The sequence below is a fragment of the Ctenopharyngodon idella genome, chromosome 16 (assembly GCF_019924925.1).
Source record: "Ctenopharyngodon idella isolate HZGC_01 chromosome 16, HZGC01, whole genome shotgun sequence".
NCBI classification, from domain to species: Eukaryota; Metazoa; Chordata; class Actinopteri; order Cypriniformes; family Xenocyprididae; genus Ctenopharyngodon; species Ctenopharyngodon idella.
In genome coordinates, this window is record NC_067235.1 from 30641200 (window position 1) to 30658787 (window position 17588).

A 17588-nucleotide genomic window follows, 5' to 3' on the forward strand; every position below is an offset into this window, starting at 1 on the left:
TGTGCTAACAACGCCCTTCCGGCGTAACTTATTCACGATACAGCACAGCCTATATATATAGTCTCAGTACTAATGTAAAAATAAAAACTCCTTAATTCCCAATTCAACCAAAAAATATAGCACATAGCTGAAGTAAAACACATGGAAATACATGCAAATATCATACTTTATAAATGTCACTTTAATGTGAGCATCCAGCAGTTATATTTATACACCATAACAGTGTCACATGAATAAAACAGGAAGACACTAAAATGACAAAACCATTATTACTGGCATTATTACTCAAATAGGGAAGTATGGATGTTAGGGCTGGGCAGTATTTTGAATATGCACAATATATTTGCAATTATTTTGCTGGCAGTACAATGACTGTTGGGGTGAAATGATGGTTCCTTTAATGAAAAAATATATATGTTTCATTAAAAGAATGCAAAATAATATTGAGATATAATTAGTTATAGCTATATCATCCAGCCCCAATGGAAGCTAAACCTGAGTTAAGTGTTAAGGCATGAAATAAGATTTTTGGCTGTTGGATTACAGCAGCAGTTACTGTCATATCTAATGTGTTTAACCTGGTTAGTAGGATGTGCTGTAAGATTAAGTAAAGATTTGTGCATTCCAGCAGAATTACATGAAACCATAAGACAAAGTTCAATGTACAGCATAATGGTCCTGTTGTACAACCATTAGCAAGTAAGAAACTTCCTAGAAAGTTGATTCAGACAGCTGTTTCAGATCTGAGCTCTGATTGGCTAACTGAGCAGCAGGCACTTCCTAATACTGCAGCATTCAGAGGGCAGCGGGAAGCTGTTTTGTACAGTGGTCTCTGTAAATGGACCAGACGTCTGTCCTGAAGTTTGATTATCCAGCGGACTGGGACGAGCAGCAGCATCTGATGGGAATAGGGACGAACACAGCAGCTTTACAGGACAGAAGGCAGAACCACTTGGAGTGAAGTTCACCTTGTTTCTGTCGGGGCAGGAAAAGATGGGAAAGCCTTGTGTCCTACAAGTGCTATGAGAAAAAAAAAAAAAATATCAGAAGATCAAGAAGAATAGTCAGAGAACAAGCAAATAACAAGGTTGGTGGCCATTAAAATTCTTTGTGTATATAACTGATTTATTATAATATATATGCAAATACAAATCAGTTTATATCACATAAATTACAATTACAATGATTTTTTTAATATCATAAAATTACACACTTTAGAAATTGTTCTTTGTGAGAGCAATCTCTATGAAATACTTTTTTATATTTTTTATTTTTTTAAATAACAAATGACTGGAACAGTCATGTTTTCTTCCACAAACATGGCATTACTATAGAACCAAAAAACACGTCTAACAAGTATAACATGATGCTTTATGTGCTAAACTGAAGCTCACTGAGCAGTTTTACCAGCAAACGTCAATCAAAACCTTATAACAAAAAAAAAAAAAAAAGAATAAAAGCATGCTCTCTGGATGTGTACGATAATATGGTTTTAACCCTCTGGTGCTGTTTTTACAAAATTTTACATTTGTAAAGGTAAAGGTTTTGGCACTTGCTATGTGAGCAGAAAAACAAATCATGGACATGATTCGAAAAGGTTAAATGGTCCTGAGAAAAATAGTCACGCTTGTATTGTTCGCAGTCAAGACGAATTTCATCTATTCTAAACATTTGGTACTGCGACCACACAAAATCTTACTGAAAGCTCATTTTTTTTAGATTTCAACCTCAGATTTGGAACATAACTTGTTTAGATTTATGGCTCTGATTTTTTTCACAGTTGAAACAAGCAAAACATGTTTTGGAAAATATATATTTCATATACAAATTGAAAATGGTATTTTTGTGCATTTTCATAACAATAAATGTATTCTATAACTTAACTATAATTTTATAACTTTTTTCAAGTTCAATTTTTTAAACTTTATTCATTTCAGCAATAATCGGCCAAGTGTCCTCTTTAAAAAGAGACCAAACTTAAGTCTGTGCTCCAAAGCATTCAAGATATATGACACTTTAAGTTGGATATTTCATTTTCAGGTCTAAAAGTGAATAAATGGATTGTAACTACTGCATAAATATAATTTAGAATCCCCTAAAAAAATACAAAATATTAAATGAAAAACATTATCGAACTAAAATATAGTACAATCATTTCATTAAGATAAAATAAAAAAATTCGGTAATTTTTGACTGTCATGTAAACAATACCAGAGGGTAAAAGTGTTTAATGAGAATTCACAGTAGTGCAGTCGATGGTACTTACATGAGATCTTCAAACACTTTGACTTTCTCGCAGCCCTCAGGAGGCTCACGTTTAAACGTATAACTGTTGTTGGGTTTGGGAGAGCTGGAAAACTGAGGCAGAGGTGAACCGTTCCTGTAATCTAAGAGGACAAAATGAAGCTGTTTATATAAGCAAACCTTCCCTTATAAAAAATACTGTGGAAGTACCACAGCACAGTGATGGTATCAGATGGCAATACCATGGTAATTTGTCATATGCCATAGCATAGGACTGAATAAGTACCATACTGAGTGCTACCTTTCTCAGTGTCCGGAGTAGGAGAGCAGGAGTAACAAGGACTGCAGCAGATCTGCATCTCAGCGTTGTGAGTGTGAAGGTCACCGTGATGAAGAGGAGGCACAGGTGCACGGCCACCGTCTCGCACCTCCAAAGCCTGAAAACACCAGGACAAGCATGCTATAATTACAAATCAGAGTGTTACAAAGTTGAAATGTTCCAATGAAATCTGTGTGTGTGTGTCCTGGTATTCCCTGTTATGGGGACCAAATGTCCCCACAAGGAGGTTATAGACATTTTTGGTCCCCATGAGGAAACAAGCTCATAAATCATACATAATGATGTTTTTTGAAAATCTAAAATAGCAGAAAGTTTTCTATGATGACTAGGTTTAGGGGTAGGGTTAGTGTATGGGGAGAAAATATACAGTTTGTACAGTATAAAAACAATTACGTCTATGGAATTTCCCCCGTAAAACATAGAAACCCAAAACGTGTGTGTGTGTGTGTGTGTGTGTGTGTGTGTGTGTGTGTTTGTACCTTCTCCTCCTCCCTCCCCCAGTCCTCACAGATGAAGACGCTCTCCAGCTCCTGGTTAATACAGTCACTATAGCTGGGCATTCTACATATGAGGGGTCTTGAATGGACCATATTAGATGAAGATGCCGAGAGTCGCTTTGTCTGAAAAACAAAAAGCACATCTTCATTAAACAGACAATTTAGACTAGTAACCTAATTAATGTCAGTCACCTGATTAATGTCTGAAATTGCCTCTATAAATATGAGTTAACCTCTCAAAAATGGACAGTATCAAATATAACAAAATGTAAAACTTAAGAATAAGAAAAAAAAAATATTTAAAAGAAAAATAAGACATTAAATTCTAATAAGAAATTAAAATCATAATAGGAAAAAATAGGGGAATATATATATATATACACTGTATTCACACACATGCACACTACCATTCAAAAATTAAAAGAGCCCAATATTCTGATTATAAAACCCCAAAATTGCTTTAAAAAGTTATGGTTAATACTTAGGGTTAAAGACCCTAAAAAGGCAGACAAGCAAGCACTACTCTCCATAGTCTTCATAAAACACATGATGAAGTCGATCTAAAGTACCTGGATCTGATTCAGCGGCGTCACTTCTTCTTTCTCCTTGATACTGCGACTGCACTGCAAACTGCGCTGGAGCTGCTGCCGGAGTTTAGCAATCTAGAAATCACATACTTATCATTAGTAATGGCTGGAAGTAAAGAACATTTGGTGACACAAAATATAAGCTCATGCCATACAGCCCTACACCAGATAACTATTGAATACTAGATGACTTGCCCTACTATATATATACTGGAATAAGTCCAGGAGATCAGGAGATTTGCTTAAAGAAGCCTTTTTTTTTTTTTTTTTCTTTTTTTTTTACATATTTCCTGTATTTTCTGTTTGTATCTCAATAGGATAGTCATTAAAACATTTATAAAAAAAAAGCTAGTGGTTGCCTAAGACTTTTACACAGTATTATAAATGAAACCACACAGGTTTCTCTGCTAATTTATGTTTCTGAATAGATGTTTGTTATGTTGCCACATCTTGGAATTCCTAAACTGACTTTGCAAGTGTACGAGAGCCAATACTGGCAAGTCAAGACACAATGTGTGGGTAAGTTTAAGAATAATTATGGGAAAAGAGGCCAATTATACGCCCAAAGTATGTTTATAAACACACTACCACCCATCATAACCCAGAGGTTACAATGGCTATGTTCACACAGCAACAGAATATGGTTGTGAGTTCTGTATTTAACTCCTTTATATGGCTGTATTTACACAGTTTATGGGAGTGACAACTGCATTCTATCACTAAACTCACACCTGTACATTTTCACGACTCTGCAAACCCCTGCTGTGTGAACTGAACTGGACAACTAGCTGTCTGTCACATCATTCAGTGCGAAAGAATCACTCTGCGCTGCACACAAGCGTGTCTCATGTGTGGCATTTTCACGTGTGGTTTCTTACAAAGACGGAGATATGAGCTGTGTGTCATGTCAATGTTTCAGATTCAGTCTCTGTCTTTCATTGGAGCTGCATATTTGTGTGGTCTGTGTATGACTCAAATGCTCGCTCTCTACTCAGGGATAAAAGCTTTAAAGATTTAACTGATGAACTTGTACTGTGTCGACTGTGATAGTAATTTCTAGATTTATGGATGTCTTTGGTATTTACTTTGATCACTGTCACTATGGTTAAAAGGTGATATTCATGGCAAGCGCGATAATAGAATACGGGCTGGTGACTTTTGAGACGCTACTGTAAGCTGCTGTGTGAACAGAACATTTTGAGAATCAGATCTGGAAGAAAATGCTGTTGTCATTTGCAAACAGTGTAAGTGCAGACAGCAATGTAAGTGGTTTTCCATTGTTCGGAGTTGTGCACAGCACTGCATACGCATATTGGTCGGAACAACTTAAAATATTATTGTAAATACAACAAAGGAATCTGTAAATGACTTTGCGTTTTCTGCAGGAAACTGATCTCTAGTGATGTGTGAGTTTTTAATGATCATCTGCTGGTGAAGGGTGAGAAACATGGCGAGCCACATGATTTGTCAAAGACTAAAACACAAAGACACAAGTTCCCGACCACCGATTTAGGGTGCGTTCACACATGTAGTTTCGGTTCTCTTGGTTCTTTTGACCCAGACCAAAACAGAAAATTTTGGTACCTTTGGTCCTGGTTCACTTAGCATTTACACTGTCATTTTTAACACCGAACATAAAGATACAAAACAAAAAAAATGGCTTTTATGATGTATATTTTGTGACAGAACTTACCGAACATCCAATGCTGTGTACTGGGATAAATGCGCTTGTTGTAAGTGCGTACATACAGTATGATAGTATTTTTACCAGCTAAGAACTCACAAAAAGTTTAAAAAATGTGTAAAGGAGTCAAAACAGTGCCAGGAATTTCTCCATTACACACACACACAAAGATCTGCTGCAAGGAGACACATGTACCGAACTGTAATGGCCAACATAGCTCCTATGACGAGAAAAAACAGGTATGCTTGGGCATTCTGTCCTTTTTAGGGTCACATCTTACATCACATCCTGTTTTTGGTTCATTTAGATGTCTTTGGTCTGTGTTGTGTCCATATTTCAGTCGAACAGGATTCAAATGGCAGTGTTTACACTTATTCAAATGAACTGCACTAACAGAGCAATCGCACCAGAGCTTGTTTTAATCAAACTAAACCTGCCAAGTGTGAACACACCCTGAAAGGCATTTTTCAAGTGTAAAAACTGTCTCTGTGTAAGTATTTTCATGCATACCTCTATGAGATGGTCAGCGCTGCCCCACGATGCCGAGCGCTTGTGTACGTTAACCTCTCCTCCTTCCTCAGTCCAAAATCCAGGCGTCTGCAATAAACAATTAAAATATGGTCACCATGCAACCGCTGGCTAAATTATCATGCTGACTTTAACTTATATCCTATGCAGAATATATTCTTGAAATCATGTGACCTAGAAATGTAAATTTCTCATAAAACAACAGGATGTTTGTGGTTGGCAAACAACACATGTGCCGCTATGACCAAAACCACAACAAAGAGATGAACAAAAAAAACAGCCACAAATAATGGACAACAAGCACCCCAAATAGGTGCATCTTTTTCCAGAGACTCATTTTCAAATGAACCTGCACGTGTCGTGTTATGACTTGAACTTCCAGGCTGTCTTGAATGTGTTTTGTTTTGTGGTGCCAGCTGATAAACTTCTAAGAAAGTCTGAGAAGATGAAGGGTGAAGGAATATTTATGAATGTTTCAACTGTTTTGTTCCATATAATAAAAGTCAGTGGGGCTCGAAAACAACATTGGGCCTCACTGACTTTTATTTTATGGAAAAGAAAAAAAAAAACAGAAGAAAGCAAGTCATACTGGTTTGGAATGGCTTTGGCATACTTTTAAAAAGATTTCTTATTATGGAAATAATATACTTGAAAAGAATATAAATGTTTTCAGACACTTAATTGCATATGTTCAAATGAATGAAAATGTATTATAGTTTAAATTTATATAAAAGTTGAACTTAAGAGTGCTTTTTTTGACCCACTTAAGAAGGACTTACTTACTTTCATAATTACTTCTATTGTATTTGAATATAATTGTATGTAATGCATTTAAATATATTTGCAATTACACATTTGTAATGATTTAAAATACATTACCTTTAAATGTAATATGAATTAACACTACAGTTAAAATTATAAAGTACTTTACATGTGCTTAAGTATGTCAGTTAACACATAAAAATAAGCGTACTTCTATAAAGCATGACAAAACATTATTGAAACAATGATTTAATATGCATTTTAAAGTAAAGTGCACTTTTTAAAAATGTACTTAAAGGCACAATATGTAATTTTTCGCCACTAGAGGTCGCTTATTCAAATCAAAGGCGTAGCTTGATGACGCCTTGATTTCGCGGAATCATGGGAGGTGTTGTCTTTACGTCTACAGCAGGTGGAAAAGAATCGGGATGGGACTCGGGCAGAAATCATGTTCATGGATGAGATTATTAACGTTACTGTAGTATGAAACAGAGCAGAGTGCTGTTCGAGCAGAAATGAGGCCACTGGAGTGATTGCTAATGAGAGACAAACATGACACACGTCTCGAGAGCAGTGGAGCTTTTATTATGCTGCAGTCGCTGCTTCCGCTTCTTCCGGTCAAGCATATGTGGGATAACGCAGCGCTGTTTTATCATATTAGATACATTTGTGTGTTGAAAGTTGTTATAGTGCTACTCTGCGTTCGCTCGGCGGCTGCTATGAGACACTTGTACACTGCAGTAAGCTAGATCGATATTAGGCATGGTAAACCATGGTACTCGCGGTAAATCAAGAAAATGAGATTTAAACAATAGACTTACTGTGTTGAGCTATATAACATGATTCGTTTTCTGTTGATGAATGTATCTAAACAGTTGCTCACATGTCTAATAAAACATAATATATTAAAGCGAGGGTAACGTGGGTATGATGTCATTGATAGGCGACGCACGGACACGATCCATGTCCTGGTTAAAATTGCTTATCTTTCTGGATTTAAACATTCTTAGAAACATTTGGGATAATGTAAGTACACAAGTCAACAAAATATATAACACTGTTCTAGTGGTTTTTGGATATTTTAATCCAAAAATCTTACATATTGTGCCTTTAAGTGCGTTAAAAAACAGTCATGAAAGTTATCTATAAGTACAGTTTTTAAAAATATACTTTGAAGTACACTACAAGTGAGCATTCAATACATTTAAGCATACTTCTTTTTCACAAAGGGAGGGTGAGTAAATGATGGCAGAATTTTCATTTTTTGGGTGAATGATCCGTTTCAGGAAGCAAACAGGGTCAATTCTGATTTCATGTTGACCAAGAAAACAGTCCACGAGAAGTTTTTAAACACTAATCATTAATTCACCAAGTGCTTTAAACAATGGCAAAAGCTGCTACTGTCAACAAAGAGCCTCCGCATGGTTCTGCGGCGTGAAGAGAGATGTTGAGAAAAACGGGATGATTTTGACATTCCCGGCCGCTCTGGGAGCGCGAGGCCTCCGCGAGCCGGATCAGACATTAGCATATGTATGGATCTCACTGCAGGCAGCTCAGCGCAGGCACACAAAGAGCTGTCGGAGAGCACCAGGTGGTGCAGAGACACACAGCCATGTGCTCTCAACCCTTAGGTAGCGCGTGCACACACCTACACACAAATACACACATGCACACACAGAGCGACAGGTGCAAACTGCTGCACCTCCAGAAAGAATTCACTCCACACAACGCCAGAGAGAACTTTCTATAGCGACAGACTGCCACGAAGCATCGGGCCTTTGTGACGGTTTTGTTTTAGGGGAGGCGAGGGGTCTCAGCGGAGCTAAACCACTGAGCTCTCAAAGACTTCATGATACTAATGAATAAAGGAAACAAAACAGAGCAAGAATAAACTTTGTTACACACAGATGACTATATGGACCAGTCAAAAACAGCACGAGCAAACGAGCAAAACCACATTTTTCAATAGACAGTGGCTCTAAGAGGTATTTGGACACTTAAAGTCAAAATAACAATAAAATGTACTTCCTTAATAGACGTTTCTGGTCTTAAGGCTCATTTGCACCAAGGACAATATTAACAATAAAGTTCTAAAAATCATTCTAAATATAAAAGAACTGCAGATTCCACACAACAACTATAACAACAACAGCACAGAGAAACTATATCGTTGCAATCACTTTTAGAACGATTTTTTCCAGCTGATGAACGATAAAAACATTGACAGCCAATCAGAATCCATCTTGCTTTCGAGAATTTAAAGTGACAATCGACAAAACTGCAGTGTGCGCTTAGAATAAACAAAACTATATCTTGTGATGGTGTGGACACTAATATAGTTATCGTTATCTTTACAGTTATAGTTCTTGGTGTGAAACGCCTTTATTGTGAATTATTTATTGGTGCACATTATTTTAAATATTACAAAAAATGGTATTCAGTGCAAATTTAATAATTTGTGTCGCCTCTACAGTGACTGACAGTGATTGCTTTTTCAACCCTTTTCCATTTTGTTTAATGTCAAAGATTGAATGTATTGAAATTGCCTCTATAAATAAATATATTTCTCCCTGCAAATGTAAATGTAAATACTATGTTATTATTATAATACGTTTATAGGACAATTGGTAGTATTGATAGAATATATCTGGCACCAAGACATTAACAGCAGGTCCTTCAAGTCCCGTAGGTTGCGAGGTGGAGCCGCCGTAGATTAAACTTGTTGGTCCAGCACATCCCACAGATGCTCAACTGGATTGAGATCTAGCCAAGAACTCCTCTTCATGTTCCTCAAACCATTCCTGAACAATGTGTGCAGTGTGGCAGGGTGCATTATCCTGCTGAAAGAGGCCACTTCCACCAGGGAACTCCATTGAAGGGGTGTACCTGGTCTGCAACAATGTTTAGGTAGGTGGCACGTGTCAAATTTACATACATCAATGGCCGGACACAGGTTTTCCCAGGAGAACATTGCTCAGAGCTTCACACTCCCTCTACCAGCTTGTCGTCATCCCACAGTGGATCCTGTTGCATCACTTCCCCAGGTAAACGGATCAGACATACACGCGCGCCCAGGTGATGTAAAAGAAAACGGGACTCATAGGACCAGGCGACCTTCTTCCACTGCTCCAAAGTCCAGTCCCGAAGCTCGCACGCCCATTGTAGGCGTTTTCGATGGTGGACAGAGTTTATCATAGGCACTCTGATTGGTCAGCGGCTACACAGCCCCATACGCAGCAGAGTACGATGCACTGTTTGCTGTGACACATTCCTCCCATTACCATCATTAAAATTTTGTGTGACTTGTGCCACAGTAGACCTTTTGTTGGCTTGGACCAGACAGGATAGCCTTCATTGCCCTCGTGCATCAATGGGCGCCCAACAGTGTGTCGCTGGTTTGTGGTTTGTCCCTCCTCAGACCACTAAATTCCCACCACTGCTGACCAGGTGCAACCCTCAAGCCTTGTCGTTTTAGAGATACTCGCCTTGCCATAACAGTTTAGCCCTTATCAAAGTCTCTCAGATCTTTATTCCTGCCCATTTCTCCTGCATCCAACACGTTGATTACGAGAACTGATTGTTTGCTTACCGTCTAATCTACCCTATATGTGGCCTTGTTAGGAAATGATCAATGATATTCGCTTCACCTGTGACTGGTCAGAATGTTTTGGCTCATCAGTGTGTATTCAAAATTAGTCTGGGGTCACTTTGTGTTTGTAAAACAATAGTATGACATTAGTATAATTATGTCACCAAGCAAACATTATGAAAAAAGTAGTTCTGAGAAAAGTCCTTGTATCAATGATATTATAATGATATGTTGTTATCTAATGTAATGACATTCAGACATCTTAGTTTAAGTGTTATGTTTAAGTGAGATGAATCATCATGAACATGAGTCATCGGTGCACAATATTCCAAAAAATACACAAATTGTCTTTTTAATCTTTCATTAAAAAACTGACTGATTTGCACCATCTCTGCAATGACTTTCCTTTTCTATTTGTCACTGGGCTCTTATTTTTCATCTCTCCTAACCACCTGGCTCCATTTTGTTATGCAACGTCCACTTTTTTCAAATGAATCCTGATGAATTCCCGATGGATAAAATCAACATGTTTTCTTGTTTAATATCCTATTTAATTTGGAAATGCATCTGTTTTTGGATGTGAAATTGGTTGTGAACACCATTTCATGCTGACTTCAAGCCATACAATATCTAAATATCACTTTTCTAGCAAAACATTTCATAAAAATAGGCAGCATATCAATGGTTTGCAGATGCAACTTGTTTGATATTTTGTTGCCTAATACAATGGTTTTCAGGCATTGTAAGTGTTAGTGTAAGTGTAAATTTATTTTAGGGGTTACTATACTGTGAAGCAAATTGCATGTAGCATTGACTGACCTGCGTGGCTTTATCACTCATGCAGGACGGCTGGGGTTGGTACGGCTCTCGCGGCCACTGTCCAATCAGGTATTGCTCAGGCAGCTTGTCCAATGAGGGCGGCTGTCGACTGGCTGATCGTGCTTGTGAGAAAAGACAGAGGTGTTTTTGATTATGTATGCAGTGGACAGTTTTAAAAGACATTACTGCACAACAGTGACAGAGAGGAAGTTGGTGGGTGTCACTGGAAACTGATGAGCATTTGCCTGCAATGTCATAACGGTACTGAAACAGAACAAAAACAGACTGTATTTATGATGGAAAGGAAGTAACAGAAACTTGATATTTACATTTTCTGAAGAAAATTTGACCATGCAAAATTTGCTTGCTTGCATTTGCTAGTGTTTTCCTACAGGCCTAAAAGATATTCTGATTTCTAGATATGGCTCTGGTCCCTCCTTCAGTGTAAGTCTATGGGAATTTTTTTTTTTGCCCATTTTATGGTCCATTAGCCAAAAATCTGTCTGATTCTATGGCACAAACATAAATGAAACTATAGTTGCAGGGAGTTTAATAAACAAAACTGATAATAAACATAATAACAATAATAATATAAATATTATAAAATAATAATTAAACTATTTATTATTATGTTATTAAATATTATTAATGTAAAGAATATTATACACGGTGTTAGGGAAAGTTACTTTTAAAAGTAATGCATTACAATATTGCGTTACTCCCTAAAAAAAGTAACTAATTGGATTGCTTAGTTACTTTTTATGAAAAGTAATGCGTTACATTACTTTTGCATTACTTTTTCTCACCTGGGCTGAGCTTGCTTGTTTGTTTTTTAATAACAACTAAAAAGTTCTATTTTTTGGCAAATGTAAAGGCCCTTTCACACCAAAAGTGAAATGAATAAGCCTCAGGCTGAAGGAAATGCATATTTACTCCTGTACAGTAGAGGGCGCAGCTCAAACAAACAGCTGTGCTGCCATTATGGATTAAAGAAGAATTGGATACAGGAGAAGGAAGTTCAACACTCTTATTTCTAAATCTAATCTAAAGTAATTTTTGCTTGGTTGAATTGGATCACTGAAGGTCAGCAGCAAAGATATTGGTTAATAAAGTGAGATTAAATACATAAAGTATATTTGTGTAATTTAATATAGTTAGTTATTAAAGGTTTGCGTAAAATTCTGAGATTGCATTTCACTTTTTTTTTACAATTCTCTCAACATGGGGACAGGAGAGCTGTCAGTCAATAAATGTGAAAAAGTAACTTGCGTTACTTATTTGAAAAAGTAACTTAGATATTTTGTAACTCAAGTTACTTGTAATGCGTTACCTCAACACTGATTATATATATATAAAAATATATAATATAATGATAATTTTAATCTATAACATAATAAACTTCACATTTGCGATGCAGAACTGAATACACTTAACACTGTCAATAGATGACTTTATTTACTGATTATAGAACTTTTTTGTATAAAAATTTTCATGCACATATTACATTATATATATACTATATATATATATACAGTCAAACCAAAAATTATTCAGACACTAGATCAAATTTAGATATAACTTTTTACTAGTGGGTGCAGGACACTATAGTTCATTTATGTAAGTGAGGATAGCAAAATAAAGTAAACTGTGACAAATTATACCCAAAAATTCTTCATACAGTCACTACCAGTAAAATTGATAAAAATTTGGAACCAAAAATTATTCAGACACTTTGACCTGACCATGTTTTGTGTGTTATCTGACATAATTAAGATTAATGTTTTCTGACACAGTTTAACTCTGAGATCTTGTCATATTTTATTACCATTTTTTTAAACTATAGTGAATAAACTGTAATAATGAATGAAATGTTCAAGGTGTCTGAATAAATTTTGGTTTGACTGTATATATATATATATATATATAATGTATAACATATAATTGATTGTTCTCACATAAAAGGTTACACTTCGAGGACACTCAGGAGGAAATGAAACAAAGTGAAACTGCTCACAGTGAAACCCACATGCATGTACACACATGCACCAACAGCTGAAATTCAAAACAACCCGCTTGCATGCAGCCCACAGAGCGATTCCTGCGTATGTTTGCTCTCTGCTCCAGCTCTGCAAACACAAATGTCAAAGCCTATGCAAAAGAGCCAACAAAATGGCACTGACAGTTTACCCTCTCCTCATTGTTTTACAACAATGTACAGAAAGAAAACAACATTGCAAGCAAAACTCATGAGAAGACGTGTTGTGGCACGGCTGGTTACAGTACAGGCCTCAAACACTGAAGCGTTCCGAATGATAACATCAGCTATGAAACATTTTCAGCCCAGTACACACACCTTTTCTCAATGCACTTGTTGGGGGACGGCTACACTACATTCACTTGCAGATTGCAGCGAGGCAGCTGCAAGGTCTTTGTGTGGAAGAGAAGCATTTCAAATGCAAATCTACACAAGCATCAGGCACTCCATGAGGATGGGAGATAGAGAGCTGTCGGACTTAATAAGTACAGCCTGCCAGGCCAGAACGGTTAAGACAATAGTAGTTTATTCGTATAAGAACGGGACGTCAAAATGAGAACGAATGTCAGAACGTTGTTTTTTGAAATTTCTTTGCTTACAATGTGAACTTGCACAACACTTGTGAACATTTGAAACACAAGCAGATATGGCCATGGTCAGAATGGAATTCTAGCTTACTAACTACTGTGTATTACCAACTATTAGTATGTACTGTAAAACACAAAGCAATGATAAATGTTTCACTGAATAGTGAATAGAATTGTTGTCACATGATGTTTCATGTTTAATACAGCGAGTGATGTGGAGTTATTATCTTGGAACAAAAAATGTCAATATTGTAAAATAAAAAAGATGTACATTTGTCAGACTGATAAAATAAGAAATCAAGAAATCGATTAGCTGTAAAAGTCAAGACTGAAGTCACTTCGTGTTCAGCCATCATACTCGAAACGGAAGATCAAAATTAGAACATTGCATTGTGGGATACAGAATTCCCATACATTTCGGCAAACATTGTAGGTTATTTGGGTATTTCATCCATGCAGAAAAAACTGTGCAAATTATATATACTGAATACCAGAGTAGTATGGTAGTATGCTATTATGAACATAGTAAATGCGACAAGACGTGCACGTCACCTGAGGTGCATTGTGGGTAATGTGCCATCAGCTGGTTATTATTGAAAAATAAACCATTATCGCAAAATAAAACTTTTTTAGAGACCACAGTTTTTATGTATCTGCATTAGCACCCCACCAGAATACTGATTTATTTTGTGATGATAATCATCTGATTGTATAATATCCCACTTATTTATATGGCTACTTGTCAAATTAAACAAATAAATGAACATGAAATACAAAAACTTGAAAATTAAACAGGTATGAAGGAAAATGATTGACTGGGATGATCAATTGTGCAGTTTAGTGTCATTATTATGAAAATGCCTCAGTGCTGAATGCCACAGTTGATCAGAATCATCTTCAGGGAGCAGTGGAATGAAATTAAAATATATGATACTTCACAAAATGGTGTGATAAAGTGATCCACAATAATCATTTTATATAATTTTGAACTACCCAGAATTTGTGGCTGGATGATAAAAACATGAACTTGAAATACAAGAATTACCATAAAACGTTAAAAGAAAACAAACAAACAAACAAACAAAACACTACATTAATAACACACGCATAAATTTGCAATCTTGATGTATTAAGAGATCTGTCTTGAGATCTGTGATGACCACAGAAATGTGCCGTTGGTCTGGGTCTCAACTCTCAAGTGGTCTAATCTTGGTCTGGGTCTTATTTTGCATTAACACAATGGCTTTCATTTTTTCTGATCATTAATTATTTTCTTTGTAGGATTTGAAAGATGAGCTACATTTTATTTACACAAAGACTATAACAAACAACAATGTTGTTTTATTTGGTGATTTAAACCCATTTGCACTTAAAACAGACCTTTTCAGTAAATATAAATGATGGAGGAAAGCATCTTCAAAAAATATCAAATGTGGATGATTTGGATGAAGTTAAAGGGTTAGCTCACCCCCAAAAAATGAAAATTCTGTCATTAATTACTCACCCTCATGTCGTTCCAAACCCATAAGACGTTTCTTCTTCGGAACACAAATTAAGATGTTTTTGATGAAATCAGAGAGGTTTTTTATCTCCCATAGAGAGCAACAAAAGTACCACATTCAAGATCCAGAAAAGTAGTAAAGGCATCGTTAAAATAGTCAACGTGACAACAGTGGATCAACCTTAATGTTATGAAGTGACAAAACAAAAACAACAACTTTATTCAACAATTTCTTCTCTACTCTGCCAGTCTCCTACGCAGTTGATGCAGTGCAGCGCTTCTGTGTTTACATCCGAACACCGGCTCTTCAATATAAACTGCGTAGGAGAATGACAGGGTAGAGAGGAAAGTGTTGAATAAAGTTGTTATTTTTGTTTTTGCGCACAAAAAGTATTCTCGTCGCTTCATAACATTAAGGTTGAACCACTGTAGTCACGTTGACTATTTTAATGATGTCTTTACTACTTTTCTGGATCTTGAACAAAGATCTTATGGGTTTGGAACGACATTAATGACAGAAATTTCATTTTTAGGTGAACTAACCCTTTAATTCAAGCTCATGTTAAATATGAGTGAATTATAGATCACATGCAAAGGGTTTAAGAACAAATAAACTCATTAACTGAAAAATAACACTTACTTCATTTGTTAACATTACTTAACTACATTAGTTAGTTAACATGAACTAACAATAAACAATACTTCTACAGCCTTTATTAAAATTAGATAGTTAATTTAAATATTTACTAAAACACTTTAATGTCAAATCTGTTGACATTAGTTAATACACTCTGAACTAACATAACGTTATCATTTTTATTAACTACTGTAACATTAACAAATAATAAATGCTGTAACATGGACTATATTGTTCAAGCATTAACTAATGTTAACAAATGAAAACTCATTGTAAAGCGTTACAAACTAAAATTAAAGGAGGTTAAACCTAAAAATGCATTATGCATTTACAAAATAAGATATTGCTGTTACAGTTTTCAAAACTTACAAAAATAAAACTTACCTTTCCCTGCTGTTATAAAGTGATTCTCTGATGGGATCCGGATGGGCTTAGTGATCTGCTTCATATTTACAGCATGTGATGATGATGATGATGATGAAGGGCTTCTGCTGTGTCTTGAAGAGAAGAACGAAGGAGATCTCTCATCACTCCATCTCAGAGGGACACTGGCAGAGGCAGGCTGAAGTCTAGAGTTACTATTGCTCTTGGTGCGTAAATGTGCACGGGACACAATAAACTCCAGAACGAGAACTGAAAACGCGTTCATGCGAAAAGCTGGGCTATTTTAAAACTTTGCTTCCTCTTAATCTATTGTGCGCGTACTAGCTTGTCATTCCCTGTAAAACTCTGAATCAAAGTTGACACAAAGTTCAGAAGCAAGACTAAACTGTAGTTCTCCTGCGCTGACAGATGTTGCAGTAAAGGCAGTGGGCGGGCGGAAGACGCGTGCGTGCTGCATCTGATTGGAGCTCAGCGATGTTCGATCATTATTGGGTTATACGTTCCTTCTTACCGCAAAGAGCCAATGAGATCACTGCATTTCCTGCGGGGGGCGGAGTTAAGCGTTGCATGGAAAAATAAGCACTCTGCTTTGGAGATGAGGAATGTTTTGTTTTTTTTATGTTGCCTCATTTTCTGAACAGAGAAAGTGTGGGAGTCTTGTTTACATTCTGGGAATCATTATTTGAGAATGAGATATCTAGAGATGATCTTAAAGGAATAGTTTCATTATTTACTCATAATTTACGCGTATGCTGATCGAAGTGACTCCATCTGTTCAGCTCCAAAAACGAGGATGAATTTGTTGAATGTAAATTGTGAGAGAAACGGGAAAAAATTAATTAATCATTATTTACCGAACACCTCTTCCTAAGCTCAAATCTCATTTGAGTTCTTGTTCAGACTCAAAACAGCAATGGGTTTGATGCTAAGTTTGATGGCATTGATAGCAAAATGCTATTAGTTTTCATGACAAAGCACATTTTCTATCCAAAGTCTCCAAGGGAAGGCTGTTGTCATGGGTTCCTCCAAGAATTTCTTTTTGTTTTGTTCTACACCATAAATTAGAGGTATTACTGCAATTTATGTTGCAGAACAAAGCGTGAAAGTCTCGACAAGTAGGCCAGTGTTAACCACAGACCATATTTTACCATTTATTACACATGCATTTAAAAAAAATCTATGCATAAAAACAATAGGAGTCCATGTCTCGAAAATGCAAATTGTATTTCTGGTCTTAGGACTAAAAGCTCAATGGCTTTATTGTCTTGAAAATGTCATCCTATAAAACTGGAAAAGTCTTTAAAATAGGCTTATTTTGGGGTGAGCTACGACTCAGACATGTTCATCACAGATTCTAACAGTAAGTAAAGATTTGGTACTTGATCTGAACAGTT

General features: G+C 36.3%; 1 protein-coding gene across 1 annotated transcript; it reads right to left on the minus strand.

The window, feature by feature from the left end:
* Nucleotides 1–163: 163 nt before the first annotated feature.
* On the minus strand, nucleotides 164–16608 carry LOC127497181 (glucocorticoid-induced transcript 1 protein). Its single transcript, XM_051865482.1, has 8 exons — nucleotides 16195–16608; nucleotides 11051–11172; nucleotides 5863–5949; nucleotides 3651–3743; nucleotides 3064–3204; nucleotides 2546–2681; nucleotides 2267–2387; nucleotides 164–1020 (listed from the first exon to the last, which is right to left on the minus strand). Exons 1-8 carry the CDS (start codon nucleotides 16457–16459, stop codon nucleotides 759–761), a joined length of 1227 nt encoding a protein of 408 aa, XP_051721442.1. The 5' UTR covers nucleotides 16460–16608; the 3' UTR covers nucleotides 164–758.
* Between the last annotated feature and the right edge of the window lie 980 nt (nucleotides 16609–17588).

Coding starts and splice junctions, on each gene's coding strand:
- LOC127497181 (XM_051865482.1), bottom strand. CDS start 16,459: ATGAACGCGTTTTCAGTTCTCGTTCTGGAGTTTATTGTGTCCCGTGCA. Junction 2,682..3,063: donor GGGGGAGGGAGGAGGAGAAG/GTACAAACACAC, acceptor TGGTGTTTTCAG/GCTTTGGAGGTGCGAGACGG. Junction 1,021..2,266: donor AAAGTGTTTGAAGATCTCAT/GTAAGTACCATC, acceptor TTTTTCTCATAG/CACTTGTAGGACACAAGGCT.